This window comes from Alligator mississippiensis, chromosome 12 (assembly GCF_030867095.1).
Source record: "Alligator mississippiensis isolate rAllMis1 chromosome 12, rAllMis1, whole genome shotgun sequence".
NCBI lineage: Eukaryota > Metazoa > Chordata > Crocodylia > Alligatoridae > Alligator > Alligator mississippiensis.
The window spans coordinates 59,727,528-59,753,894 of NC_081835.1; the positions used below are offsets into that span (position 1 = coordinate 59,727,528).

Genomic DNA, 26,367 nt, shown 5'->3' on the forward strand with positions numbered 1-26,367 from the left:
GAAAAACACGGACTCTTCTACTCGTGCTGCTACTGGTATGCTGCCTGGGGGCTTGCATGGAGCAATGGGAAGGAAGTCATAGCAGATTGTATTAGACCAAGACAGGATTGTTTGTGTGAAGGGGAAGGAAAGGGCTGGAGATGAGTTTAGCTCTGCAAAACTTGGTTAGATCTTCTCTAGTCAAAATGGTGAACAAGCCAAAAAGTCTGAGTAACATCCCCGTAGTGCCTCTTAATCCTGCTACTAACCGGCCAGAGATACAAACAGAAAGCGCAAGGAGCACCAGTTGATGCAGCTGGTAATGCAGGGTTGTCATTAGCTTTTATTCCATCCACCCCACCCTCCCTCCCGGCCTCCTTCCGTGTTCCCAAGCCAGTGAAGTTGCATATCGCTGTGGTTGGCCTTGGACAGGAAAGCTGCTTTAATTAGCAACCATTGCTTTCCTTTCATTTTGGGGAAGTTGCTCACCTTTAATAGATGTGAGCAAAATGTCCTTCTTTACATGGTTTCCATGGCTGCATTCCCCTGATGTTCAGGAGGGAGAGGAGGATGATCTGCCAGGAGGCTGTGTTACCACTGCTTGAAGGGGCACATCTCTCATCTCAGCTTGAACTCTCTCCCTGTCTCTCTCCTGCTCAGGAATTATGAAGCCCATGATTCAGCAGGACTCCATTGGCGGAAGCATCTGTAGGTCCGAGGAGCAGAATTGTCAGACATCTATGCAGCAGGAAAGGAAAGCTCCTTCTCTGGACCCTGCCCCAGTGTGGGGCCAGGAGAGCTATGCTTCTCTGCAGAGCAAGGGATATGCTCTCTCCCATCAGAAACAGGTGGAGAGCGTGGCTGTGGAGGGACTGCATGCCAGGTGAGGGCATGCTTGTACCATGCTACCAGGCCCTTTGTACCCTTCCAGTGGAGAAAGGGCTCTGGCTCTAGCCAAAAAACTTTCTCAAAAGCAGGAAAAAGTATTTGGCTGCTGGTGGGCCCTGGAGTGAAGATAGCGCCTGGTTTGGACATGGTTGAGTTACTTATGCATGTGAAGATGACATTTGGTGTATGGTGTTTTATATCTTGAAACTCAAAGGGAGTCTAAACTGACTCCAGGGCAGTGGTTATCAACCTTTTTGGACTCGAGACACCCTCCGTAACTTGTGCGAATTGAGTGGTGCTCAATTTCAAAAACGAATTTCTATATTATGGTGTTCACCTCCTTGTAGAAGGGCTGGGCAGTGAGGGGACAAGCCTGAGCCTGCGTGTATCTACTTAGCTTATCTGTTTGTCTCCTCACTTCTTGCGGCACCCTTCAAAGGATCTAGCAGCACCTCATGGTATCATAGCACTCTGGTTGAGAATCACTGCTCCAGGGGCTTCCCCTTTCTGCCTGTGGCCTTGGCCAGGCTCCCAGTGTTCATTGTAGAGAGGCAGTTACTGCTTCCTGAAGACGGGTGTCAAAAAGGGAGAGTTGGAACTTCTGGCTAATGCTGTCTTTAATATTAATGGTTCGTAGCACCCTGCAGGTCCTCTGATTTTGAAATCGCCGCGTGACCCAGAGCCTGAGTCTACATTCATTTCCTAAGGAAACTGCCTTTGTTTTTATTTTCTGTACAGAATCTGCTTTCTTTGTCGTCTGCTGGTTCTGTCTAGCCTAGCATTACAGACCAGAGCTATGGCAGATCCATAAATCTCAGCACTTGAGCAGTTCATAGTCTTGTTGTTGCATGATTTAAAGTCAAGAGTGAAGCTGCCTTTATTTATTGTTTTCCTGTGTTTGGGCTGGGGACTGGGGCAGCATGCTAGTCTCACTGCCTGATTGATTTGTTCCTCCTGGTTCCTTTTCAGAAGCGATAGCTCTTACTCTGCTTCATCTGGAAGGTCAGAGGCTGTGAGCACTCAGCGGGATCTCTTTGAGGAGAGAGGGGAGGAGTACTTAAACACCTTTGAGAAGAAAGCCCAAGCCGACTTTGACAGCTGCCTGTCATCTCAAAGACTAGGCCAAGATCTTTTGTTTCAGCACCAGGAGAAGGTGCAGGATGCTTGTGTTTCTGGGAGCCGCCATGCAAGCTTGAGGTGTTCACCCCTGGAGTCCGACTTTGTACAAGCTGATAAGAAACCAGAGTATAATGGCTGGGACATCAGCCACCAGCAGAAACCCTCGGAGGCTGCCGCAGAGGCAGATGAAGAGGCTTCCAGGGATGAACACTCATTTAGTGCTGACCCCTGGAAGAAAGAAATGACTACCAGCAAGCCACCTGTGGAAGAGACAACGGAGTGGGCTCCTGAAAACAGAAACTCTAGCACTCAGCACCAAGAGCAGATGGGGCGGACACGGCGATCCGGCCCAATTAAAAAGCCAGTCCTGAAAGCCCTCAAGGTTGAGGAGAAAGAGAAGGAGCTGGAGAAGAGTAAGCTGGAAGGAGAAGGTGCCTCATGCCCAGCAAAAGAAAAGGCCCCTGTCCACAAGGTAGAGAACGAGTCAGAAGAGCCAGCAGCCTTGCTAAACTCCACTCACTACCTCCTGGATGACAAAGGTTCTTCCCCAACCGGCATCACCCGAGACACCGAGAAAACTCAGGAGGAAGAGGAGGAGGACGAAGAGGAAGAAAAACCTGAAAGAGCATGGGAGAATAAGCTGTCCCGAGAGTCTAATGACCTCCCTCCTACTAAACGAAACAACTGGATCTTTATCGATGAGGAGCAAGCCTTTGGTGGGAGAGGCCAAGGCCGTGGGAGAGGCCGGGGCTTCCGAGAGTTCAGCTTCAGGGGCCGTGGCACTGTGGTTGGCAGCAGGGGCGTCTACAGTAACCCAAGGAGCAGCCGAGGCCGTGGCCTCCGTGAGTTCAACCAGCAGGAAGACTTCCCCAGGGGCAAACCCAGGCGCAGGATCGCCAGCGAGACGCACAGTGAGGGGTCCGAGTACGAGGAGCTGCCCAAACGTCGCCGGCAGAGGGGATCGGAGAACAGCAATGAGGGCTCTGCTCTGGAGAGGGAGGAGAACGACGTGAAAAAGGGAGACTTCAAGGAGTCCTGGCGCTCCAACAAAATCTATTCAGATGATCACAACAGCCTTGACCCGAAGATGAGGGCCCCGAGAGCCTTTGGGAGGTCGCTACCCCCAAGACTGAGCAACTCTGGGTATGGGAGAAGAGGTTTTGCGTCCAAGGAGCCGTGTCAGTGGCAAGGGAGAAGCGGGGGAACTGTGTGGCAGGACTACAACCACAGCGCTCCATCGGACACTTTTGGGGCCAGGCGGCAGCCTGACCGGGACTATCTCCAGGACTCTTACAAGCACTCAGACTCCTTCCCTGGAAGGGGCTTTGAGGAGACTCCTATTGAGGACAAAAGGCACTTTTTCCAGGAAGATTACTCTGCCGACCCAGAGAACATAGAGAACAGGCCGTTCAGGAGGCGGCGGCCGCCACGGCAGGACAAACCCCCCCGCTTCCGGCGTCTCAGGCAGGAGAGAGAATCCGTGGGCCAGTGGAGCCCCGAGGAAGGGGGAACCAACCTCCTGCCCAGCCAGTGGCCCGGAAGACCCAAGCTGGCCGCGGCGGAGAAGAACGGCATCTCTGGCCAGAGGTCTCCGGAGCTGTCCTACCAGAACTCATCAGATCATGCCAACGAGGAGTGGGAGACTGCGTCTGAAAGCAGTGACTTTAGTGAGCGGCGGGAGAGGCGTGAAGGGGTGGCCGAGAGTGAAGTGCAGCTGGACGGCGGCCTGGCTGGCAGCACCCTGGGAGAGAAGAGAGAGCTGGCAAAGAGGAGCTTCTCGAGCCAGAGGCCTCTCGTGGACCGGCAGAGCCGTAAGGCGGAGTCCACAGGGTTTGGGGAGCAGTCGATGAGGGCCAGTGGCGGGGCGGCCTCCTGCTACGAGAGCAAAAGGTGAGCTCAGGTTCCAATGAGCAGCGTGTCCTTTGTGCATGCCCATGTCCCCCATCAGGCCTATGGGGCCAGCTGGCCTGGCAGATTTGTCGCAAAGTGTTCCTCCCATCATTCACAGGAGACCCCCAGTGCACCCAAGATGTTTGCTGTTTTCCCAGACCTTCATTCCCACGCTAGAGCTCTGCTCACCTTGGAAATTCAGATTCAGCTCCATCTCAGGAGGGCAGTTGGGAATACCTGGGGCTGCCCCCTTTCTTCCACCTGGTTGGAGCTTGCACCACAAAGGTCCATCATTGCACTTTTGTGTTGTACCTCCAGCTGGCCAGAGGGCAGCAAGGGCATCTTGGTCCCTGACTGCCAACTCTTTGAGGTCATCTGGTCTGGGTGCTGACTCCAGGGAGTTGCAAACAGTGGCATGGCAGTGGGGAAAGGTTGGGAGATACGGGTAACAAGCTGATGGGAATGCAAAGGGGAAATGTCACATATTTAAGTCGATTTCACTACTTTGGAGATTTTAGATCCATAGCAGTGGCCATGGCATGGCTGCTATAGGTGGAGTTGCCAGATCTAGCTACATTTCAATAGGGTTTTCCTTAAAATCTGGTTATCGCATGGTGATAAACGGAAGACAGAGCTTCCAGGAGAGCTCACACAGTGGCTATATGGGCCTGGTGGCAGGATTGCTCCTGTGAGAACTGTTATGGGCTCTAAGACAAACTGATAGCTAGGAAATAGGATTTTTGCTGCCTCCTCGGACTCATTTGATGCCTGGTGCTCTGGGAGGCTGGAGTGGCTGGATCGTAGGGCTGGGCCTATTTGGCAGGCCCATTTGTGATCTATTTTTTAGCAGCAGGTTTTGAGTCCAGCCCTCCTTAAGACTGCTGCACTGCATTGGGATTCATGCTTTGAAGTAGACGGATGCTTTGGTGCTACCTCATTGTTTCCTCCCCTGATTAATTATAGCAAGCTGCTCCATGGAGGGGGCGAGGGGTTGTGCTGACAGACAGTGAAGAAAAGTGCAATGGGATGTGTGGGGGAAACTTTACTGGGACAGGATGAGGAGTGAGGGAAACACAAGCTTGCCACTATACACTGCTCAGCTTTCTGTAACCAGCTTTTCCGTGTTCTGCTCCTCAGCTTCTTCACCTCTTCAGCTCCCCAGTGCCCCATGTTGGTTAATCTCTAGAGCACAACACATGGCTGAGGCTCAGCTCAAAAGAATTGCCCCCCAAAAAATAACTGGGGAAAAGTGATTTTTTTTTTTGTTTGTTTTTTTTGGCTAAATGTGCATCAACCTCTCTACTCCCCCTTGCTCCCATCAGCCCTTGGCCTGACATTTGCTAGAACACGCACATTTTTTGCTAACATTTGAGAGAATTGCAAGAGTTAAAGCTTTTTACATGAGGGTGGAAGGTGCTGGAGCCCCAAATATTCAAAGGGGCACATGGGCCTGTAGTTTTCCCTCTGAGGCAAACTAGAAAGTTTTCTATCAGCTACGAGTGATGGTGCCTGTTGTTTCCATTCCACTTCCCACAGTAGCATCCCCCATTAACAAGGTGTCTACATGGAAGCAATGTCTCTAGCATTTGGCTGCAGGGAAGGAAGATTGGGCCTGGTGAAGAGAACCCGACCCATTTCTTTGCCTTTTTCTATTTTCCCTCCCATTGGCCTGCACTTGACTCTCACCCCTTGTCTCCTCACAGGTCCCCGGAAGAAGGTGGGAGTCTCGGCAATGCCAGCAGCGGAAGCAGCCACTCTGTGTACAGCCTGGAACGAGCTTCGCACACCAATTCGGACAGCGCTGAGGGCCCAGGTAAAAAGGTGGAGAAAGAGCCCAAGTCCACGGCCCAGAGAGCAAGTGACAAGGGAGAAGCCATGTCACAGTTCGAATTGAATTATGGAAGTAAGTGCTTTGCCTGGTTAGCTTCCCAAAAGGGACGCTACCCAGTTAATTACATGGTTGAGTCCTTTCCTCTGGTGGGGTAACACCCAAGACAGCACGGTCCAAGGCAGTTTTGAATACTAAATTTATACCCCATGTCACGGGAAGCATTGAAATTGGGGCGATGGTTTTATAACTCTAGTAAACTGTTGTGGTCCGATTCAAGAATCTGGTTAGTGAGAGAGGAGCCGAGAACACCTGGCCATCTAAACCAGAGGAGCAATCCAAGTCTGAGTTCCGCCCTAGCCATCTGTAAAGCCAGGTTAAGAAGCCATCAGGGATGGTTAGTGCAGGGGACTGAGTTAACTTCTGTGCAACGCTTCAGAGACAGCAGGTCACATTTGCAAAATGTAGAAGTCTGCTTTGAAAAAGTCTTGGATGTTTTTGGAGCCTTTCTCCATTGTTGTGTAACCAAGTATGAGGAGGGGTTACTTGGTTAGTCTCTAGTAGTGATACTGATGCGGCTGCGCAGGAAGCCTGATTTCTGGCTCCCTTCCGAAGCTCTGCTTGCCCAGGTCAGTGGAAGTGTGCCCGGTATCCGGGCTGCAGAGGAATGACGCAAAGCACGTGGGGTAATCCAGCTGGTAGGTGCAAGCAGGCTTGCATAGTTTCACTTTCTGTTGGCCGAGCTATTTCATCGCCTAGCTTGGGGGTCCCACTTGAGATGTGTTCTTAACAGATTCTGGTTTTAACTGTAACCCTTGTTCAGATGCCATCATTGACAATCGGGTTTCAAGCACAGCGGAGGAGAACGAAGTGGGTTCTGTGGCAGGCGAAGGCTTCATTGAGGTCCTCACTAAGAAGCAGCGCCGTTTGCTGGAAGAGGAACGCAGGAAGAAAGAACAAGCTGCCCAGGTGAGGAGGGGGAGACTGGAGCAGTCTGACCTAGTGGGTTTCAGTCAGTCTCTGAGACAGGCACACACCCACAGCCAAGGCTTGAAAAAAGCAGCAGTGCATGTAGTTAGATAACAGCTGACGGTGTATTAGCTCTCGGTGTGATGGGTAGCACTGCTAGGCAGGGGTAGCTTGTTTCTCAGTCTCCGTGGCTTTCTGAGAGTTGCCGTGGGTGTCAGGGAGGAGAAATCCATACGGCAACTTAGGAAACTTTCTTTTAATTGTAGCCTCTTCCAAAGCAACTCACTCTCAAAGCTCGTTGCTACTCTGGTAGCCAGGTGTCCCCTTCCTCAGGTTCAGCCCGGGCTGCAACTCCTTGTCATGCTTCAGAAAGAATTTCCCAAAGTTGAGGTCCGGGCGGGCAGGTTTTTTTTTTCCATTTCTCTGCCAATTTTCATCGTCACCTGTTGGGCGAACATGATTGTCCCGTGCACACAGCTTTTAAAGCCTGGTGAGCAGCCTGGATTGTAATTAAATGAACTACACTTCCCTCACTAGAAGTGTTGTATTCCTCTGTTGAGCAGCGAGGGTCTGGTCTGCTTTAGGAGGTTCACATCCTTTCAGTGAGTCTGTTGAGTGTCTCTAGTCAGTGCCCTTGCAGCAGCAGCAGGGCTCTCTGTGAAAGCCGGCAGCAGAGTTTGTCTGCTGAATGGAGGTGAGGCTTCTGCTCCTGCCCAGAAGAAAACCCATGTAGACATCCCCACACCTTCTGCTGGCTGTAGCTGTAGCTGTCCCATCAGCCAGTTGGTGCCTTCCCAAACTTCTGCCAGCCCAGCTGCTGCAAGAAGCATATGCACATGTATGTGCTCCGGTGGCTGGGTGGTAGCAGCCAGGGTCTCCCACCAGACCTGCCGGCAGTCAGGGGGGTGCAGACGACATCTAAGACTTTATCTAGCATGGGGGCTGCAGAAATGCACGCCCAGGAGTTTCCAAATAATCTGTAATCAGGATGTTTATTAGGGATTTAGATATTCCCTTCCACACTGGTCATGTACTGCTCTGAAACTAAATCATTTACCAAATTGTTTTAGCTCCTGTAAGATAGTTCATGAGTAGGGGCTTCTGTCAGTGTAAATGATGTTCCAATAGATCCTTCTGACCCATCCATTACTTTGTACTCAAGGAGTGGGTCTGAGGAAACAGTCTAAACTGATACACTGAAGGAAAGCTACTGATACCATCACTGATCCGTGTCTCTAATTGTGGGAAATTAAATGGTTCTAGAATAGGAAACCGGCTCAAATGAAACTCCACAGCAACACTAAATCAGAAGGTGGTACCAATGTCAGCAATGGCAGGAAATACAAAGGGGCCTAGAGTTAGTCTGTGCTGCAGGGTTTGATCGTGTGTGAATAGGATTCTGAAGAACAGCTCAGTGACCAGTTCTAAACACAGCTCGCTGGTTCGTGTGGACCAAGGTAAGTTGGACTCGGTGGTTAAATTTTGTGTTGAACACAATTTGCCCTGGTTCATAGGGGGTTCTAAGTCGCGATGAACAATATATCCATTAATTTGGCTTGATGACGATGATATGCAGATGTGATGAAATTTATGTAACTTCAGTATGCCCATCATGGGAGTAGAAACATGAGTTGCAATGACCATAACAAAGCTTGGTCTCAAAAACTGATCTATTTGATGGGAGAGAGGTATATTCCAAACCACGACTGAGATAGAAGGAAGTAATGGTGCAGCTGTATAACGAGACTTGAGTTTGTAGCTGAACATCGCTTTACAAAGACCTCTATGATCCCTCTACATTTTGTCCTCTATATGCCCAATATCCTTTCATAAGACAACAGCTGATAGTTTCTCTGCGATACAGCCATTCTTTGAGCATTGTGTCAGGGCTGGGCACCATGCTGACCACAGACAGATTAACAAACTGGACACAATAGTGTGTGGTATGTGTTTGCTCTTTAAGGGGCCAGAGGGATTGCTTTGCAAGGAAAGGTTTGGGAGCTAGCAGTGGGCAAACCATCTAAATGATGTTTGAGGCTAGGAGGGCGCTTAAGTCCAAGTACTTGAAGAGTAAATTCCTTGGAGGTGGAAGATATTTTTAAGTATACGATGGGGACATGTGGAAGAACTAGAACAAAAAACGTTGGGAACTGGTCCCTGACGCTGAGGTGTCTTAGGCAGCGGGTTATATCTCCCAACCCCTGCAACAGAAGCCTTACTTCTTGGCATATTTAAAATTAGGCTAAAGAAAGCCTGAATAAACGTACCAAATGGAGCAGCAGTGTAGTTGTGTGAGCTGAACTAATAGTTCCCTTCCCTCTCCAGAGGGTATTAGAGTATGTGAATCATCTGTCTCCTGATATTGCACAGTATTAAATTGGTCCTTTAGTGTGCCCAGGGCTGGGGGAAGTCTTAGACCAAAGTCTGATGTAGCGATGTTGGGTTTTTGCCCATCCCTCCCCTCTGCTGAAGAGAACTGCTCTTTATAAACCTGGCACAGTTCCTCACCGCCCTGCCATGTTGCCCCGACAGGCCACTCTAGCGATACACAACACTTTGGCAATTTCCCTGTATATGGTGCTCTAGGAGTCATCCAGGTTGGGGGCTTCCTTCACCTTAGAGACGCCAGCGAGGGCACAGCCTCCTAATGAAGGCTCAGGAAGCCAGGAGCCAGACAGAAACTTGCTAACGGCAGGTCCTGTTAACCTAAATCAACAGCAGGTCTCAAAGTCAGTGTCTTTCTCTGTCAGGCACCAGCCAAAGGCCGCGTCCTTCAGTCTCGTATCCCTCCTCGATTTGCCAAGAAGCAGAGCAGCATGTGCCTAGAGCAAGGCGACGTAGCCGTGTCTGGAAACAGCCTGGGCACAGAAATCTGGGAAAGCAATAGCCCAGGTAAGATGAAGCCTCTGCTGTTGGCCAGCCTTGGGCCATCCGACAGTTTTGAAACTGGGAATCCCTTGGGGTTTGGAAGAGAAATGTGTGCAGAGGGGAGTATGTGCACATGTGTCATAGAGAGTCACCTTTCTTCTACCCGTGGCTGAAACCCCCAAGGAAAGGAAGGTGGCAGATCTCTGTGCTTGTGCCAGTTCACATTTTTGCTGCTAAGATAACCATCCTCTCCCTGCTTTGTTGGTGTCACCCTTCTCTTGAGATCTCTTCCTCAGTTTCCTCCCCAGTTCATGTGTCTTAGCCTTGTGTTCAAGGCCCTGTACAGCTCCCTCCCACCTATATCCTTATTCTTATTTCTTCTACCTTCTTATCCTTTCTGCACTTCTTGCCAAGTGGGCTTCTTTGTCCCCTTCTCCCACTTTCTCCCTGGCACTAGAAAACCTTCCCCTCCTTCCAGCCTTCACTTCTCCTAGGAAGTCCTTATCTGTTCTGTCTTGTCATGCCCTGTTTTCCCTATGGTATGGTGCCATGCCTCAGCCTGTTCTGGAGTGTAAAGTGTAAAAGTGGCTTTTGGTCAGTCTTGGGGAAGGTGGTGGGCACGAGCAGGGTCATGGAAACAACATGCTCTCGGGGCTCCATCTGAAGCGTCTGACTCCCATCTGCTCTTCCAGCTCTCTCAGTTCAGTCACCTGGCAGCGATTCCTGGAGCAAGCCTGTGAATGGGTTTAACGGCACAGAAACCAGCCCCACTGAGGTAAGGGGCATCTCATCCCCTGTTCAAGTGCTGCGTTAAGTAAAATATTGTTGCAGGTAGCTTGCGCTTCCCATTGTGTTAGCCATTCTGTTGGTGCTGCTCATGTGGTTTTGGCTCTCCACAGCTTTGGCTTGGTGGCTTTCCAAATGTTAGGCCAAATTCTGCTTGCGATTCCTCTTGGGTGTAAATCTGCAACAGCCCAGCTGCACAGCCGGCTGCTCCAGAGTTAGACTCCAAACTGGGAGCAGAGGACGGCCCAGTAAGTGGAATTGGATGATTCCTGCTTGTGTGAGATGTGTAGCTGTTTCTGTAACAAAGGGCGTGAGGAGGCATCGCTGAATGCTGCAGTGACCTTTCACCTTTGAAGAAGAGAGTTAAATCTGGTTTGGGTCACAAGTGACGCGAGTTTGGCCATCTCAGCCCAGTAGTCAGGTGGAGCTCTCCTCCTCCTCCTAAAGCTGCAGCGGGGTTGGCACATTGGACAGTCTGCCTCTGGGCTGTCCAGAGCCGGATTAGCAGTGGCCATTGCAGGTCAGGGCGGCCTCCTCGGCCATTATGCTTGGCTAAAAGGGGGCTGTGTTCTCGCTGTTGTTTTTTCTCCTTTGTGGAGTTGGGTTTGGATCTGGGGCTTTAACACCTCTCGTGCTTTGCATAGCAGGGTTTTAAAGGCAGCCAGGGGGATAGTGGCATTGACTTGAGCGCAGAGTCTCGGGAATCCTCTGCTACCTCCTCTCAGCGCAGTTCTCCGTATGGCACCCTCAAACCAGAGGAGATGAATGGGGCTGGCCTGGTGGACCCAAAGCCCGACTGCCAGAAGGAGCAAGTGCAGAAGCAATCTGATAAAAAGGTAACCTGGATTCGCAGCCAAGCAAGAGCATGCAGAAACGGGTGCCCCTGGCCTGGGGAAAGGGGCTGCATTGGTGTCTTCATAGCTTTATTAAGATAGAGAATGGGTTATTCAGTCTGTGTGTCTCAGCCTCTCTGCTTTCCCATTAAGGATTCAGATCAAGGCTCAGGACAGAACAAGGAACACAAGCCCGGACCGATCGGCAACGAACGCTCCCTGAAAAACAGAAAGGGCTCGGAGGGGACGGAACGGCTGGAAGGGAATATCCCTCCTGTTAATGGGGTGGAAATTCACGTGGATTCTGTTCTTCCTGTGCCATCTATTGAATTTGGAGTAAATCCTAAAGTGAGGATTGAATTTAATTTTATCTTCTTGGTGGTTTCAGCTTGTAGAGAGGAGGAAGGCGATGTAGGCAGGAAGATTAGTCAAGGGAGGCTTCCAGCTTGTGTGCTGTCGAGTTTCTTTATAGATGTCACTGCTTGACAGAGACCAGGATGTCTTGGCAGATGCCTGTTATTCTGATGGAAACAGTATGACAAGGAACAAATGGGGTAGCTGCAGGGTGAGCTAGAAGTTAAGGCCCTGTCAGCCCATTTGTGCCAGTGGGGGGAAGCCTGTTGCTGATTATAGGTACGTTTATTTTGCTGTTGCTCTTTGGTGAAGTTCTGCTGAAGACGATCTTTAGTCCCTAGCAGCATGGTTCTGGTTAAAGTGCGCTAATTGTGAGCAGGTGACAAGTGGCCCCGGGGTCTGGATCTGAATGGGGTGTGTGACCTTTTTTCAGGACTCTGACTTCAGCCTGCCGCCTGGTTCTTCCTCCGGTACAGCAACTAACCCTGTCGCCAAACTGCACGATGCCTTGGCTAGTAATGTAAGTACATCATTGACCCATCCATCCACTATCCCCAGTTAAACCCCAGAGATTGGTTTAAATGGAAAAAGTGCACGTACTTGCAATTTGCTTGATGCTGAATGTCATGTTATCCAGGTGTTTGCTCAGAAAACCGGCCATGAAAATGTAGGCACTGTCCTTCAGGGTAACTTGATAACATCAATGGCGTGTTAGCTCAGAGATACCCATGCCTTTGTTAGGAAATGATTCAAGTATCATATCATGCCCTATGTAAAGTAAGAAGCCTTGTCATCTTGAGGATTACCGGTTTCCTTCTGTCCCCTACCATATAAAAAGGCAAAGGAGCCTTGTTGGGAAGTGACTCATGGCTGGATCTCAGAGTCCTCTTTGTCACAAGGAGACATAGGGAGCAGTGGCCTGCACCAAGCCAAGCCCAGGTCCTTCCTTAATAAAAATGGGGAGATTGTTAGAACAATTTGGCCAAAGGAAGATTAAAATGGATTGAAAGCCTAGTACTTTCCTGCAGCCCAGCTGTGTGGTGTGATCTTAAAAACGGCTTCCCCTGAAATAGCACAAACTTCATTTCCTGGAGGTTGGCCTTCCAGGTTCTTTCTTCTCACAAGTGTTGGCAAATCAAACAGTGTGTCCCAGCAGTTCCCATGAACTTGTCTGGGGTGGGCAGGACAGCTCTCTTCATGCACAGGTAGTAGTGTAGGTCAGATCTAGCTGTGGGGCAAGTTGATGCAACCCTGGAGTTCAGCAGAGCTGTGCCTGCTTACCTAGGGCTGCCTCCGGCCCAGCATACCTGCGTTGCCATAATGTTAAACTCACTTCTTTCTCGTTCTAAGCGGTCTCCATAATCCACTCAACAAGTTGGGAAGAAGTGAAACAGTTCAGTTCAGATCCTGAGAAGTATTTGGGCACCTAACTTGTATAGCAGTCAGTGGGAGTCAGGCACCTGCTACCTCTTAGGATTGGGGCCTTTGTGCTGGGCTTAGTGAGTTCTTTGTGAGGCGCTTTACAACTTCGGCATCTCCATAGCTTCCTTTGTGGTGAAGAAAGATGTTTATAAGACATTTAGCTGTCTAAAACTCTCCCTCCAGGCGGGGTTAACGCAGTCCATTCCCATCCTGCGACGAGATCACCATCTCCCACGGTGCATCGGCCTGAACCCAATGTCCTTCCCCACGGCAGACCTCACTCTGAAGGTAAGCAAGGCTCGCTCTGCTTTGCTCCAGCTCTGAAAACCCAGCCCCATTTCCACCCAAATAGTAAAGGTGGAGAGGTTTCACCCACCACCACCTCATTGGGCATTGGGTGTTTCATTGGGCACTTGCAACTTCTTCATTTAGCTCCATGAATTTAGTTCAGGTGGAAGGGGAATATTTGGGCAGCTCTAGGTGGGAAAGTCCTCCCTAGTCATTAAATGAGGAAAGCAAGCTGGGTTGCAGCCCAGCCTAGTAGAGACCAAGTCAAGGAATGGGCAAGAGGACAGTTCATTTCTTTTTCCTGGCCTGCCAAGTCCTGGGTGCTCCCTTGCATCTGACAAAGCGGGTGCCTGGTGCTAGTTGCAGTGGAACTTTTTGCAACATAGGCACTTCCCTGTTGGGAGTTGATCTGAGACCTGGCAGCAGCTGTCAGGTAAACAGCTTTCCCCTCCATTTCAGCTGCCTCTACTCATTTCCCTGTCTCTCCTCACTGCTGCAGATGGAGTCTGCCCGCAAAGCCTGGGAGAATTCCCCTAGCTTACCAGAACAGAGCTCTCCAGGAGGTGCTGGCTCGGGCATCCAGCCGCCTTCCAGCGTCGGAGCATCCAGTGGTGTTAGCTACAGCTCGTTTGGGGGCGTTTCCATGCCTCCTATGCCGGTGGCATCTGTAGCACCTTCTGCATCTATTCCAGGTACCTGCTAGACATTGGCTTCGTTCCAGATTGGTGGAAGTGGAGCTGCATGCCTCTGGCCCTTCCAGTTTGACTCTGTGCTCCGTGTGTGTGAAAGCTTGGACTCCACCTTGGAGTCATATAATGGGAGTATGTGAAAGAGTTGGTTGTGTTATGAGACAGTCGACTAGATGGTGCTGAAGAACTCATTCACATAGCAATTAGGAGAGAGGTAACTGTTTCCTCTCCTCATGTGAGGGTCCTCTGACCATTGTTGGTGTAAGCCATTGTTGGTGTAAGCCTGGCATAGGGCTAAAATCCTTCATGGGCATTTTGCGGTGGGTGAATGCCTCTGGTTGGACACTGGGCTGACTCGGCGATGTTCTACTAGGTCCCACTTGACCCTTTGCTGTGTACTTGACAGAAGGGAAACAAAGATTCTGTGACTGAGAGACTTGAACTTGGGTCCCAACAGTGGCATCAAACAGTTCCCCTAAGTATTTCTCTAACTGAGGCCGTTCTTTCTGTCTTAGGTACCTAGAAAGCCCTTGTTACTATAGAACCTCCCAATATATGTATATAATCACATGCACACCTAGTACCCCTGTGAGGTAGGAAGTGCTGTCATCCGCATTTTGCAGAGACTTGCACCTGGCCTCTCCTGAATCAAAAACTTAGCACCCTGCTTGTTGGCTCTCCCTCTGCAGCTGTCGAGTGGGATGGGCTATACTGAGGACAGCTGCTAGTGGGCAAACCATTTGCAGTGACTAAATTGTCCACATTTTCCACTTACAAAGCTGGCTGTCCCCAGAGGCAGAGACAAGTGCATGTTTTTTCCACCCTTTCTCCTGCACGGCGCTTCGCTATGGTGCAGGATAGATCAGTGCTTCCTTCCTGGTGCCCTTGTTTGCATGTATTTTCTGAAGCAAATGCTTACTTTGTCTTTTGCCATGGGGCTGCAATTTTGTGCCTCCCAGCTGCAAAGGCCTGGTGATGGCAAGCAGTCCAAGTTGACCACCAATGAGTTTTCTTTATGACTAGTTTGTAACTCAACTCGATTGATTCTTCCTGGACTACCAACTCTCATGCAGGGGGCAGTGTCATACACTAGGAAACAGTAGGTTTGCATTTACCAGCCCATAGTACCAGCCTTGCAAAAGCATGCTTGCTCAACACATGGCTGGTGAGTAAAACCTTCTCGTTAAAGTGAAGTGGAGTAGATTTTGGGTAAAGGCCGGGGCATTTTTCCAACTGTTTCACAAAGTTGCCGTAACACATTGGTGTGTGGACCTGAGAAACAGACCTTGATGGGTCTGCAGTTTCCTCCTCATTGTCCTGCTTATACCTTTGTCTCTGGCTCTGCTTATGCTGGAATGAATGGGGTTCAGTTGTGATACTCTTTCTTCCCTTTCATTTCAAATTCTAGGTAACCACATCCCACCCCTGTACCTTGACGGTCACGTGTTTGCAAGTCAGCCACGCCTGGTTCCTCAGACGATACCTCAGCAGCAAAGCTACCAACAGGTGAGTGTTGGAGGGGGAGTAGCAGCCACTGCGTCTCTGAATGGGGTTGGTCTAGAGTCCTTCACCCCTTGCCCATCAGCTGGAGAATACTGCTCCATAACACAGACTGCAGCTGCCTAAAGCAGAGCAGCAGACTGGCTGAAGATAGGAGGTGCTGGTTTTTGCACCACAATCGTTTTGACAGGTTTTACTAGGGAGGAGTCTGTAAAGCCCAAATATGTGGCGAAATGAGGAAGTGTACATTTCCCCACCTTGTTCTGAGTGAGACATGTGAACAGGTTTGAGCCTCAGTTCTTTCTCAGTGAGTCCACAGCCACATCCCCCAAGCCACAGCGCTCATCAGCAGTTCAGCATCTCTATCACCAGGGTGCAGGGGTGCTCTCTGGGCTGTGGAGAGCTCTTGTGGGTAAGAGGAGAAGGCAGTGCCAGAGCCTTTGAGAGTAGTTTCTGCCTGGGAAAAGGGCCTGTTTTGTGTGTGAAGAACATCAGTCCCTGGGAAGCTCAGTCCTATGCTTGTTTGCACTGCTTCATTCACACCTGCCCAGGCATCAGTCTATTCCAGTTCCCATGAGACTGCTCTGAGAAATGACACTTTGTGGGGCTGGGGGAAGGTGGAGCAACTCTCTGAAGAAAGCAGATGGATGTTAAACAGTTCAAGAGGGTTTCTGGCTGCCTCCATGTCTTTGTCACCTTTATTTCCTCTGCAGGCTGCTGCTGCTCAGCAGATTCCCATTTCCCTTCACACATCCTTACAAGCCCAGGCACAGCTTGGGCTCAGAGGTGGCCTGCCTGTGTCCCAGTCCCAGGAGATCTACAGCTCCATACAGCCCTTCAGGTAACAGCTCTGGTGGTTAATCTGGGCAGCGACAGAGCTTTATGTTGTGAACAGCTAAATATGCCTACAGCAATGTGCATCTGCTGCCCAGTTCATTTGACTGGCAAAGCAGATGTGTTGCGAGAAGGCTTGGCAGAGGGACGTGGGGAAGGTTTTGGAATGCCAGCCTGCACTGCAGTGTTCTCAGCCCCTTCTCTCTAGATAAAATAAGCCAACCCAATAAAATATGTATTCTTGGCTAAGACGCCTTGGCGCTCTCCAGCTGCTGGACATCACAGCAAGGTCTTGGCAAACCTTCACCTTCTAGGGAAAGCTTAAACCACCCCATCTGCAGTGTGAGCTTCTTACTAATGCAGTCACCTCATTGCCACCATTAGACTGAAGTTCATTAAGAGCCGGCTATTTCTGGTGAAGTCGATGTCAACGTTCCCGTGGGGCCTCAGACAAGGGCCTTAGCCCAAAAGGTTTTGGGGATGGGTGTGAAAGGCTGGGGAAAGCTGAATTCTACTGCCAAAAAGGCTTTTGTTTCCCTGTTGATTGGCTTGATGCTGTACTGCACCGTGTCACCTGACTGCCATCCACATGGGGTATAGGGAACGGAGGGGGGTGAAGTGCAGTCTCAAAAGGGCCCAAGGGCAGTGTTTAAGTCTGTTTCTCTTCTTCAGGTCTCAGGTGTACATGCACCCCAGTCTGTCTCAGCCCAATACCATGGTTCTGACGGGAGGTACAGCTCTAAAGCCTCCATACTCCGCCTTCCCAGGCATGCAGCCCTTGGAGATGGTGAAAACACAGTCTGGGTCCCCTTACCAGCCAATGAATGGAAGCCAGACTCTGGTTTATGAAGGCCAGATAAATCAGGCAGCTGGTATGGGAGCTTCGCAGATGATGGACTCCCAGCTTACACAGGTTAGGAACAAAGGTTGCATGCTGCTTTGTTTTTTGTATGTGCTCATGACTGGCCAGCATCTGGGACTGGGTCTTAGTTGATATTTGTGGTACGCTACGGACTTTTGCAAATAAACTCTGCACAAGGAGCCATGCCTCCAGTTGGGCCAAGCCCTGTGTCCCTCATACTTGGTAAAAATGTATAACTCATCCTCCAGATTTCTTGAGAAAGTTTGTCTGACCTTAAGCCAATGACCCTCATCTCTTCTCATTTCGACTCTTGGAGCATCCTGGTCTTGAAGGTGTCTCCACAGAATATCTCCCTGATTTCCAGAGTTGCCACCTCTCCTTTAGTTTTCTTAAACGTAGTTCCCAGAGGCTGATTGAGTCCTGCTGGGAAGATCGATATGTTCATACCACATGCTGGATCCATCCATTCATTGATTGGCTTCTGAAGGTTTTCATGAAGCTTAGCTTACACTGTGATACAATTGTGTTAAAAAAAATATGAAAAGCCAGAAAATTCTGCTCCTTTATTTTTGCTTAAAGAGGGGCTTGTGTGCTGCAAGAGCTGAGAGCACAAAGCTAGTTAACCCAGAAGACAGCTTAGCTAGGGGAGGTGCAGAGGTTCCTGACAAACCATAACTAGGTTCCTCCTGCCTGGATCACGTGGCGAAGTCTTGCTCCTCTCATTACAAAGCAGTCATGGGAAGCCGCTAAGTGGTGGCACCCACTCCTAATTGAATACAAAGTGGCACATTTTGCTAACGATCCTGAACCTGAGCCTGTCGGTGATGAGAGCCCAGTAGTCTCTTCTTGCCCCTCATCCTCTTCCAGGTTTTATGACCCCTTTGTAAATTTGGTCTTATTTAATTGCCATTGAGTTCTGAGGTGCAGTTTTCAGTCACGTTTAACCACCCCCCTCATCAGTTGTTTCAAGAAGGGGTTGAAGCCTGTGGCGGTTCGAACCTAAAGCTTCAGCCTTCCCGGCAGTACAGGCCTCAGAATCACATCAGCAGAAGAGAATAGCCAATTGCTTGCATCAGGGACGACGCACATGAGGTGCACGCAGGTGCACATGCCCCCCCTGAGTGTGTCGGTGTACCCCCTACAAAAAGGCACCACTGACACTTTCAGCAGTGCTCGTGGGTGGTCACCGCTTGCCACCCCGTCGCTGATACCGCTGGTGGTGTCTGCGAGTGATCCACGCTGGCTGCTACTGCCGGTGGTGGTTGTGGGTGGTTGCTGACCTTTGGTCGGCGCTCGCCACCCCCCTCCCCCCAGATGCTGACAGTGCCAGCAGCATCTGTGGGAGCTTGCTGCTGCCATGCCCCCCTAGCCGCCAGGGGCATGAGTCATTCAAGGTTTGGATGTGGAAGTCGAGGTGAAAACAATGTGAGCTGTCTGATGCCCTGGTGGCCGCCAGCACCACTGAGGGGGCTCATATGGGCAGTGACCCTGAAGACTGACAAAGCAATGAGGAAGGCTCGAGGCAAACAGCAAAGCCCTCTGTAAAGAGCACACACCTGCTAGGCCACCCCTTTATACAAAGGACACTTAGTGTGGCTACAGGGTGTTGGCAGCTCTGCATGGACACACGTTGCAGTATGAAAGTCCCTCTTTAATGGTGATGTGTTTTGGTGGTTTTTCGGTAGCCCAATGAGCGGATAGCATGTTGAGCTGCACTCTCCTTCCTTCTGTCAGTAACCACATGTAATTGTCACGCAGCTAACGATGCCTATGCCTGGGTCCCAGCTTCCTCTGCCCCGTTACGGTTCTGGCCAGCAGCCACTGATCTTACCACAGTCCATCCAGCTTCCCCAGGGGCAGAATCTGCCTGTCGGAGCACCCCGCAGGATTCTCCCGCCTGGATCCCAGCCTTCTGTTCTTGCAACCAGCAGGGAGGTAAGAGCTCTCACCTGGGCTTTCTTTAAGAAGCTTTGCACTTGGGTTTTGCACCTTTCTCTGAAAAAAGAGCCACCTGTTATAGGCCTGCAGTTAATGAGGAGGGGGATTTGCTTGCGGGGGCTCCTTTATCTTATCTACCAGCTAGTTGGAGCAGAGCAGCTCCATTCCTCCCATCTCCAGAGCCCAGGCCAGCAGTCTGTTGGATTGTGCTGCTGTGCCGCCTTCTGTTTTCAGAAGGCAGGGTCATGCCTCGGCCCAGTTTTGCAGTGTCCAGAGGGACCAGCTGTTGGCTGCATTCTTTCCAAGGCATAGTCAGCTCCCAGGTGCAGATGGACCGCTGCTCGTGAAATACGGCGCTGTTGTCAAAAAGTCCCATTTGAGCAGATACTGCAATGCCCCGTCAGCTTCAATGCCTTCGTGTAAGCAACGGGTTCTTTTCCAGAGGAGAGAGCACTGGGGATGAGATTCCCTTTTTGCTGGTGCATCCAAACATAGGCAAGTCCTTTCACTGGCATAGCACACTTCCCCGTGTGTAAAGTGGAGGCAAGTGGTATTTGCCAACATCACAAGGGGAGCAGGGAGGCTAAAAATGTGATTGGAGTGCTTGCCAGGTAGATGCAAAGATGATATTTTCTCACTCACTTTCCTCCTTAGTCCTCTCAAATGGAAATGAAAGGGTTTCATTTCACAGATGGCAAACAGAACATGTCCTCCGGAGGATCTGTACCGTCTCCACACACGTACAGGTAAACGATCTGCAGAGCTCCGTCCCGTAGCACCGGGTTGTGTGTGGTGGGAAAGGCTTGGTGGTGTTTTAACGCTTGCAGTGAAACAGTGTTTGTGTCATGCTTCCTTGAATGAGATCCATTAATATAATTTCAAAAATTGAATCTCTGTGCTAGTCTGAATACTGATTTCCAAGTGTAGTGTTGGGGCTTTGCTCTCATGGCAGGGAGCCCATAAACTGCTGTAATTGGCCTGGGAGAAATGCAAAAAAGTGTGACTGGTTTTTGTGTCAGAGCCTTGAAGGTCTGATGCCAGTAGAAGGTGCTCTTACTGAGGCAGCCATGCTGGGGCGTTAAATATGTGGCTTCCTTCCAGTTCTGCCTTTGAGCCCAAGAACTAGAAGCTCCCGGCCCGGCCTTCCATGCTCTGATCCTCCTTTTGAGGTGGGAAAGGATTTTTGCGACTCTTAGTTGTATCCTCTCCCTCTGCCCAGTGACGCATAATCTTGCTTGGGTTGACAGTTTTTAAGAGCTCCCCAGTCCAAGCCTGCTGGTTCCTCCTTACTTTCATGCAGACCAGGCTTTCATTCCGTTGTAGTAACCTAGGCCATGTGTGCTCTCAACCCTTTGATTTCCAGGCCTAGCTCTGCCAGCCCTAGTGGGAAGCCATCTGGACCAGCAGTCAGTATGGGCTCCATGCAGGGACACTATGTGCAACAGGTAGGGCATGTTGATACTGTCGAGCATTGACCTAATGGTATCTGCTCTCGCACACAGTCAGATTGGTAGAGTTCCTACCATTGTGACGACCCAGCCTGCTCTGTTAGTGTGCTAGGTTATGAACTTAGTTTCCCCCTTGATAATCCTGTGTGTGCATGCGCGCGTGAGCATAGGTGTACACTTGGCTTACCAAAAAAAATATGTTGAGCCCGATCAGCAAAGCTAACCAAATCATAGTGGCACAATATCAACAGGAAGGGTGTATTGAGTGTCCCGTCCTAGCTCTGCTGTTAGCCTGCTTGGTGAGGAACTGTCCTGGGCGGTGGTGGGGACTGGGGGTTTTGGCCCCCTCAAGATGGGACCGCTGGGTGCACACAGTAGCCGAGCCTGTGGTGCCAAAGTTACATCGCTGGCAAAACCTCGGGCCCCTCGGCATTAAGACGAGGCATTTGTGGATTGCTCCTTGGACTTAGGTGACCGGGCACTGTTGTGAAGCTGGCCCTCATCCGCCTGTTCCTGGGTCCCCGTGTGAACTGATGCCGTGTTTCTCTTTGTCAAAAGGCAAAACAGCGAGTGGATGAAAATAAAACCAACCTGGGAGCAGTGAAGCTGCAAGAGGCATCCTCCACCAACCAGATGAAGCCGGTGCGCACGGGAGCCATCAAACCTCAAGCGGTCAAAGTGGAGGAGAGCAAGGCGTAGGAGCGCCCGCAGTCCCCAGCTCACCCTCCTGGCTGGGGGAGGCCCTGCAGCTCAGCCCGGCGTCGTGAAAGTCTCGCCAGATCACTCCCATCCTACCCCGGACTGACGAAAACGACACCCTCTCTCAGCCGCTCTCCCAACAAAGCAGTTTGAAACAGTGGATTTGACATTGACTTGCTTGCTTTAAAAACAAACCGACCACCCATCCCCATGTGACTATTGAGTGGCTCGAGCCATCTTTTTGTTCCTACCCCCAGCCCCCACCACCTCCCTTGCAGGTAGTTCATTTGGCAAAGCCCAGTGATCACGTTCCCTACTTCTGTCTCAGCGGAGTGGCAACTGGGGAGGGGGCCAGGTTGAGGCTTTTCATTTTAAAGGCAGCTGAGGTTTTTACAAAAAAAAAGCTATATCTTTGTTTATAGCAATTTTTTTATATGTTCTCATTTCCCCTTTCTCTTTACCCCACCCCCATCCCCATAGCTTCCAGAAAATCCCCCAGACCAAAATCACGTGCTTGGACAGAACCCTGCTTAATTTGGTGTTCGGTTCTGTGCTCCCTTGAGAGTTTTGACTCTCAAATTGAGGTGTTTTGGGTGCATTTCCCCTCCCTTCCTCCAGCAGTTTAGCCTTCCAAATGAGCTGATTAAGAGGCGTAAAGGACAGTTAAGGCATTTGGTAACTTTTCAGTATTTTTGTCTAAGCTAGAAGCAGTGCTTGCTTTAGAGGTAAATGTGTAACAAAGGTATATAGTAGATCGATGCATTAATCTTGAAACTCGCACCACTTAACTGTAGCTTCAGGGTGCCCTGTATACAACAAATTGTGGCATTTTCCTTTTAAGGAAAGACACCCAATTTCTGCCACAGGCTCATTTGGATCTAGTTGGTTTCTGGTGGGTTGTTTCTTCCTCCCCTCGCCCTTTCCCACCCCTTGGTAACTGCCCCATGTGCAGCAGCTCGGAAGTCACGGATTTACAAAGCGTAAACTGTCAAAGAATTGTGCATGGATCAAACGAGTTGGCGAAAGCCAACGGGTCTATTTGGACTACTTTTTGTAGTTGTGATGCTCTCTCTATGCTTCCCATCACCTCGGCTGCTCTGTTTTGTGCTCGTCCCCTGGAGCTTTCCGTTTTCTCCTCTGGGTCTTGCTCTTTCTTTTTCTGACTCCGCAGCCTTCTGCACAACTTGCCGTGGAAACAAGCTAGTGGGAATCCCCTCCGCATAGCAGCCACAGTACACTAGGGAAATCCTGTTGGGTTTGGGGTTTGGGGGGGGGGGGGGGGGTTGTTGCATTAGAAGCATGGCTGTTTGGAATCATCATCTTTGTCTTCTCTCCTTCTGATTAAGAGAAAATAGGTCTTTCCTTTTGGTTGAGTTGCATACAGTCCTCAATTTGGTAGTGCTTTTAAGGGTCCCAGTGGGAGGAAGTAAGATTTTTGTTTTCAGGTGTTTTATTGATCAGATATGTGTGTGTGTGTGTGTGTGTGTGTGTGTGTGAGTGCAAGCGTGTGCCTGTACTACAGGACAAGTAGTTTCGGAAGAGGCTTGGGTCTTAAAGCTGACAACAGTCTTAAGTAAACTGAACCACCTCCAGCCAAGAACTGCTCAGCTCTTTTTAAAAACAAGGAGTGGACTCTTGTCACTCTGATGTTACGGAAAGGAAAGCTTTGTTTCTGCGATAGATGGTAACTCGCTAACCGGCTGCTCCAGCCGCCTGGGCTAGGTGGCAGCAAATAATTTGCCGATGGTTCCAAAGACAACATTTTGAACAAAGAATGTATTTGGGAAGGGATCTGAGTGAAAGGGAGAGGGTTTCGGTTTGTGCTTTTGGTTTTTGTACAAGTGAAAATCTTTCAGAATTTTCTAGAGGTGCAGTCAAAGTTTTAATTAGGTGTAAATCAGGATGTTTCTACAATACCTGTGACAGAACCTAGAAATTTGAACCAACTCAAATATAGTGAATGTCCCCTTTAGTCCCAGGTCAAGACCCCTGAAGGGAACAGGATAGGATGGTACTTCTTTTTAATGTTTTTTTTTTTCCTTTATTGTTTTGTGGATTTTAACTTCACAGCAGAGTGTCAGCATCTCTCTAGCATCCCACATGGGGTGAGAGTACATGGGGTGAGAGTACATGGGTTGAGATTTGGCGATGTACTTTCCAGCCTTCAAAAATCCCCTAAACCCTCATCTGCTCGCCTTCACTCCTGCTCCAAATGTTTTCCAAAGATTGCCCCACCAGGAACTCATCCAGCCCCCTCATCTTGGAACATCGTGAGCAACGGAACGATCTCAATTTATTTTGCGTCATCTCCTTACCCCCGATCCCTCCACCGCCCCTGCTCTCCCCCGGTTTTTTGCCCAGCTGGCCCAAGCTGATATCTGCCCAGAATCTTAACTGTATTGACTGAAGAGCTTATCCAGGCCCCTCTTCTCTTTCCTTCCCACCCCTAGACACACGGTTAATGCTTTTCAAAGACTCTAACCTCTTTCCTTCCTCATATGACTTTAAAGTGGTCCTGCGTGTTGGAGAAATCAGGTTACTGCCGGACGCAAGACATTGCGGTCCCCCTCCGGTTGTAAATGGCATCAGAACTACAGTACGTCCTGTTAAAAAAGGGTCACCCTTCCTTCTCTCTTTCCCCCCTCCCGACCCACCCCAAACAGAATAAAACACTAGAATTTATTTATACGTATTTGATGTTGTAGGTCTAGGTGAAAAAGTAAATGTTTCACTGCTCTATTTATATATTATGTCTGAATTATTCTGTGCAGGAAAGGCCAAGAAATGCATGTGAGCTTCATTCTGTTCATCACCTTTGCGTGACTCTCAGCTGCAGTTTACAAGGCTCTCTTTCACTCGGTGGATTGTTGTCTGATGGAAAGCAGTTTTAGAGCCCAGACTTTTAAGGTGCAATATCCTTCTCGGCCGCCTTTTTGTTTGTTCGTTTTGTTCATTTAGTTTTAGACCTAGTAGGAGAGGCTAATTCAGCGCATGGTGCTTTTGAAAGTCAAATGGAAAGTCTCCATCCTCAAGGATCAGAAATGCAAAGGTGTCTGATGAGAGTTGTTAGGAACTCAGTCTTGGGAGGGGGGAGGTTGGAGATGCTGGTTTATCAGTGATAATTTCCACTCGCCATCTCCATTGCTAAAGTGTGGGGGCCCTTTCGACTCACTCCTTTGCTGCTGGAATTTGCTCCGACTGGAAACCAGCCGCTGAACTCCGGCTCTTGCTGCTAGGACAGACGTGCTTGAAGTGGGAGGAGGAGGTGGGATCCATGTTCTCAGCCACCGTGGGTCAGAGCAGAAATATTCAAGAGGCTGACGCTTTGCTGCCTTTTAACCACGTTCAGCTGAAGGCCCAAAGTACGTGTGTGTAAATACTAGTGCATTATGCACAGTGACTGCCGGCCTGCAGAGAAATGTTCAGTGCTTTTTCCTTCCCCTGATTTCAGCCTTCTTTTAGCAATTAGTTGGGGGAGGGGGAAGAGAGAGGGGAAGCTCCTGGAAAGGTGAAAGCAGCAACACTGCCAGTGAAGCAGGTATCACCGCTGACCTTTCATCACTCGCTCTTGGCTCTGCTGTACTGTGGTCAGTAACCCCCAAGGTGTTTGCAGCTCCTTGAATCTCAAATGCGCGTGTCCATGCCGAGAGTCACTCCATTCAGAAGAGTGCCGCAAAGCAACAAGCTGCCCTGTGGTTCCCATGTGTCCGTGTGGGTATGTAAAACCAGAAGTTAGCACTTCTTGGGTTTCACCTTTTTGCAGGCTACACGATTCACCTTCTGAGCGAGCACAGCTGCATGCCAGGGTCTGTCCTGTTACGCTGTCTTCCTTCCTTCTGTTTTGCTTCTGACGGGCTGAGCACAGACGAAATCCTCTTTTCTTTTTTAATGTCAGTCCCTTTGACAGGCAACCGCCCAGTTTCCTCGTCAGACTTCCTTGCGAACAAGGAATTGACACCAACAGCAGGTATCTAAATCCTCTTAAACGTAGTTGTGGCCCAAAAGAGTTGATCGAATAATTAAAGCAGTGGAGTTGCGACTTCAAAGAGACAGAACCAGTCCCCACGTGGTGTGTGTGGGTGTGCGTGTGTGTGGCTTTTTCCATTTTTAAATCCATAGGCCACCAAGACCCCGTCGTGGCCACAACCCCGTCCTCCCCCCACCTTGGGTTTGACGATTCATCCTTGGCTCAAGATGTCTGCAGTCACCGCCTGACCGGTAGCGCTGGGAATCGCCGGTAGCAGCAGCAACGAGGCACTCACCTGCTCCCTCTGTAGCATGTCAAGGCATTGTCCCTAGCTGGATCCTTTCTCTGGTTCTGTATAAATCGCATTCGTTGTTTCTCAAGGGGATATTGTACTCCTCCAGGCTTTTAACCTCATGACCTGTATAGTAAAATTTTTTTGGCCTTTCCTCTCTTTGTCTTTTCATGTAGACCAGATATTTGAAAGGGCAGACGATGGATAAATGTGTACCGTGCAACCTGTTTGTTATATTTTTTGGAAACTTCTTTCCTTGGACCGGAACTCGAATCACGGCGTCACCAGGCCAGTCGTGGCACGCTCTTTATCGCCCTTTTTTTCCTCGTTTTCAGTACCTATTGTTTCTCCTTTCAAATATGTGATTGTATTAGCTCTTTCCATATGAAAGAATTCTCCTTATTTAAATAAAAAAAAAACTTAAAAAAAAAATAAAGCAGATTTTGCTTTTCTCAAATTCCCAAGGCCCCCGTGTGCTTTCATGGTTGGTGCTTTCGTGGCGCTCGGCTCTTCTTTTCGACGTGCCCCCGTGGGAAACGCCAGCTCTCGGCTCGCTTGCCTTTTTTTTGGCTTTTTTTCTTTGCTTTTTTTGCTTGCTTTTTTCTTTGCTTTTTTTGGCTTGCTTTTTTTCTCGCTTTTTTTTCTTTGCTTTTTTGCTTTTTTTCGGCTTTTTTTTTCTTTTTTTTTTTTCCTCTTTTTATTTTTTCTTTTCCGTTTCCTTTTCCTTTTTTCTTTCCTTTTTCCTCTTTTTCTCTCTCTCTTGCTCCCTCTTTTTTCTCCTTTTTTTTTCCCGGTGGCCAAAAAAAGAAAAAGATCAAGTCCCGCCCCCCCTCCGCCGGTTCTCCACTGTCTATAGCGCGGGGCGCGTTGCAAGCGGGGAGATGCCCGCGGGCAGAGCGGTCTTGCCTAGGAAG

The 26,367-nt window shown here is 49.7% G+C and overlaps 1 protein-coding gene and 1 non-coding gene across 11 annotated transcripts in view; both read left to right on the forward strand.

The window, feature by feature from the left end:
• Positions 1–25,910, forward strand: part of PRRC2B (proline rich coiled-coil 2B) — a 59,456-nt gene extending 33,546 nt beyond the window's left edge. For 3 of the 10 annotated variants that reach the window (XM_014603782.3, XM_019475714.2, XM_019475716.2), the window contains exons 15-32: positions 640–862; positions 1,837–3,876; positions 5,580–5,779; positions 6,528–6,673; positions 9,424–9,565; positions 10,234–10,316; positions 10,972–11,163; positions 11,314–11,508; positions 11,948–12,034; positions 13,120–13,224; positions 13,724–13,916; positions 15,322–15,419; positions 16,127–16,254; positions 16,920–17,160; positions 18,868–19,044; positions 19,702–19,793; positions 20,411–20,492; positions 21,054–25,910. In XM_014603782.3, coding sequence (XP_014459268.2) covers positions 640–862; positions 1,837–3,876; positions 5,580–5,779; positions 6,528–6,673; positions 9,424–9,565; positions 10,234–10,316; positions 10,972–11,163; positions 11,314–11,508; positions 11,948–12,034; positions 13,120–13,224; positions 13,724–13,916; positions 15,322–15,419; positions 16,127–16,254; positions 16,920–17,160; positions 18,868–19,044; positions 19,702–19,793; positions 20,411–20,492; positions 21,054–21,194 — 4,565 coding nt within the window. In that variant the 3' untranslated portion in view covers positions 21,195–25,910. The remainder of the gene's footprint in view (positions 1–639; positions 863–1,836; positions 3,877–5,579; positions 5,780–6,527; positions 6,674–9,423; positions 9,566–10,233; positions 10,317–10,971; positions 11,164–11,313; positions 11,509–11,947; positions 12,035–13,119; positions 13,225–13,723; positions 13,917–15,321; positions 15,420–16,126; positions 16,255–16,919; positions 17,161–18,867; positions 19,045–19,701; positions 19,794–20,410; positions 20,493–21,053) is intronic. The other 7 variants (XM_014603783.3, XM_014603786.3, XM_014603787.3 and 4 more) reach the window with 7 other exon arrangements.
• Positions 14,267–14,349, forward strand: LOC132244577 (small nucleolar RNA SNORD62). The gene has a single exon (XR_009456147.1). It is a non-coding gene; the product is annotated as a small nucleolar RNA SNORD62 (small nucleolar RNA).
• Positions 25,911–26,367: the final 457 nt, after the last annotated feature.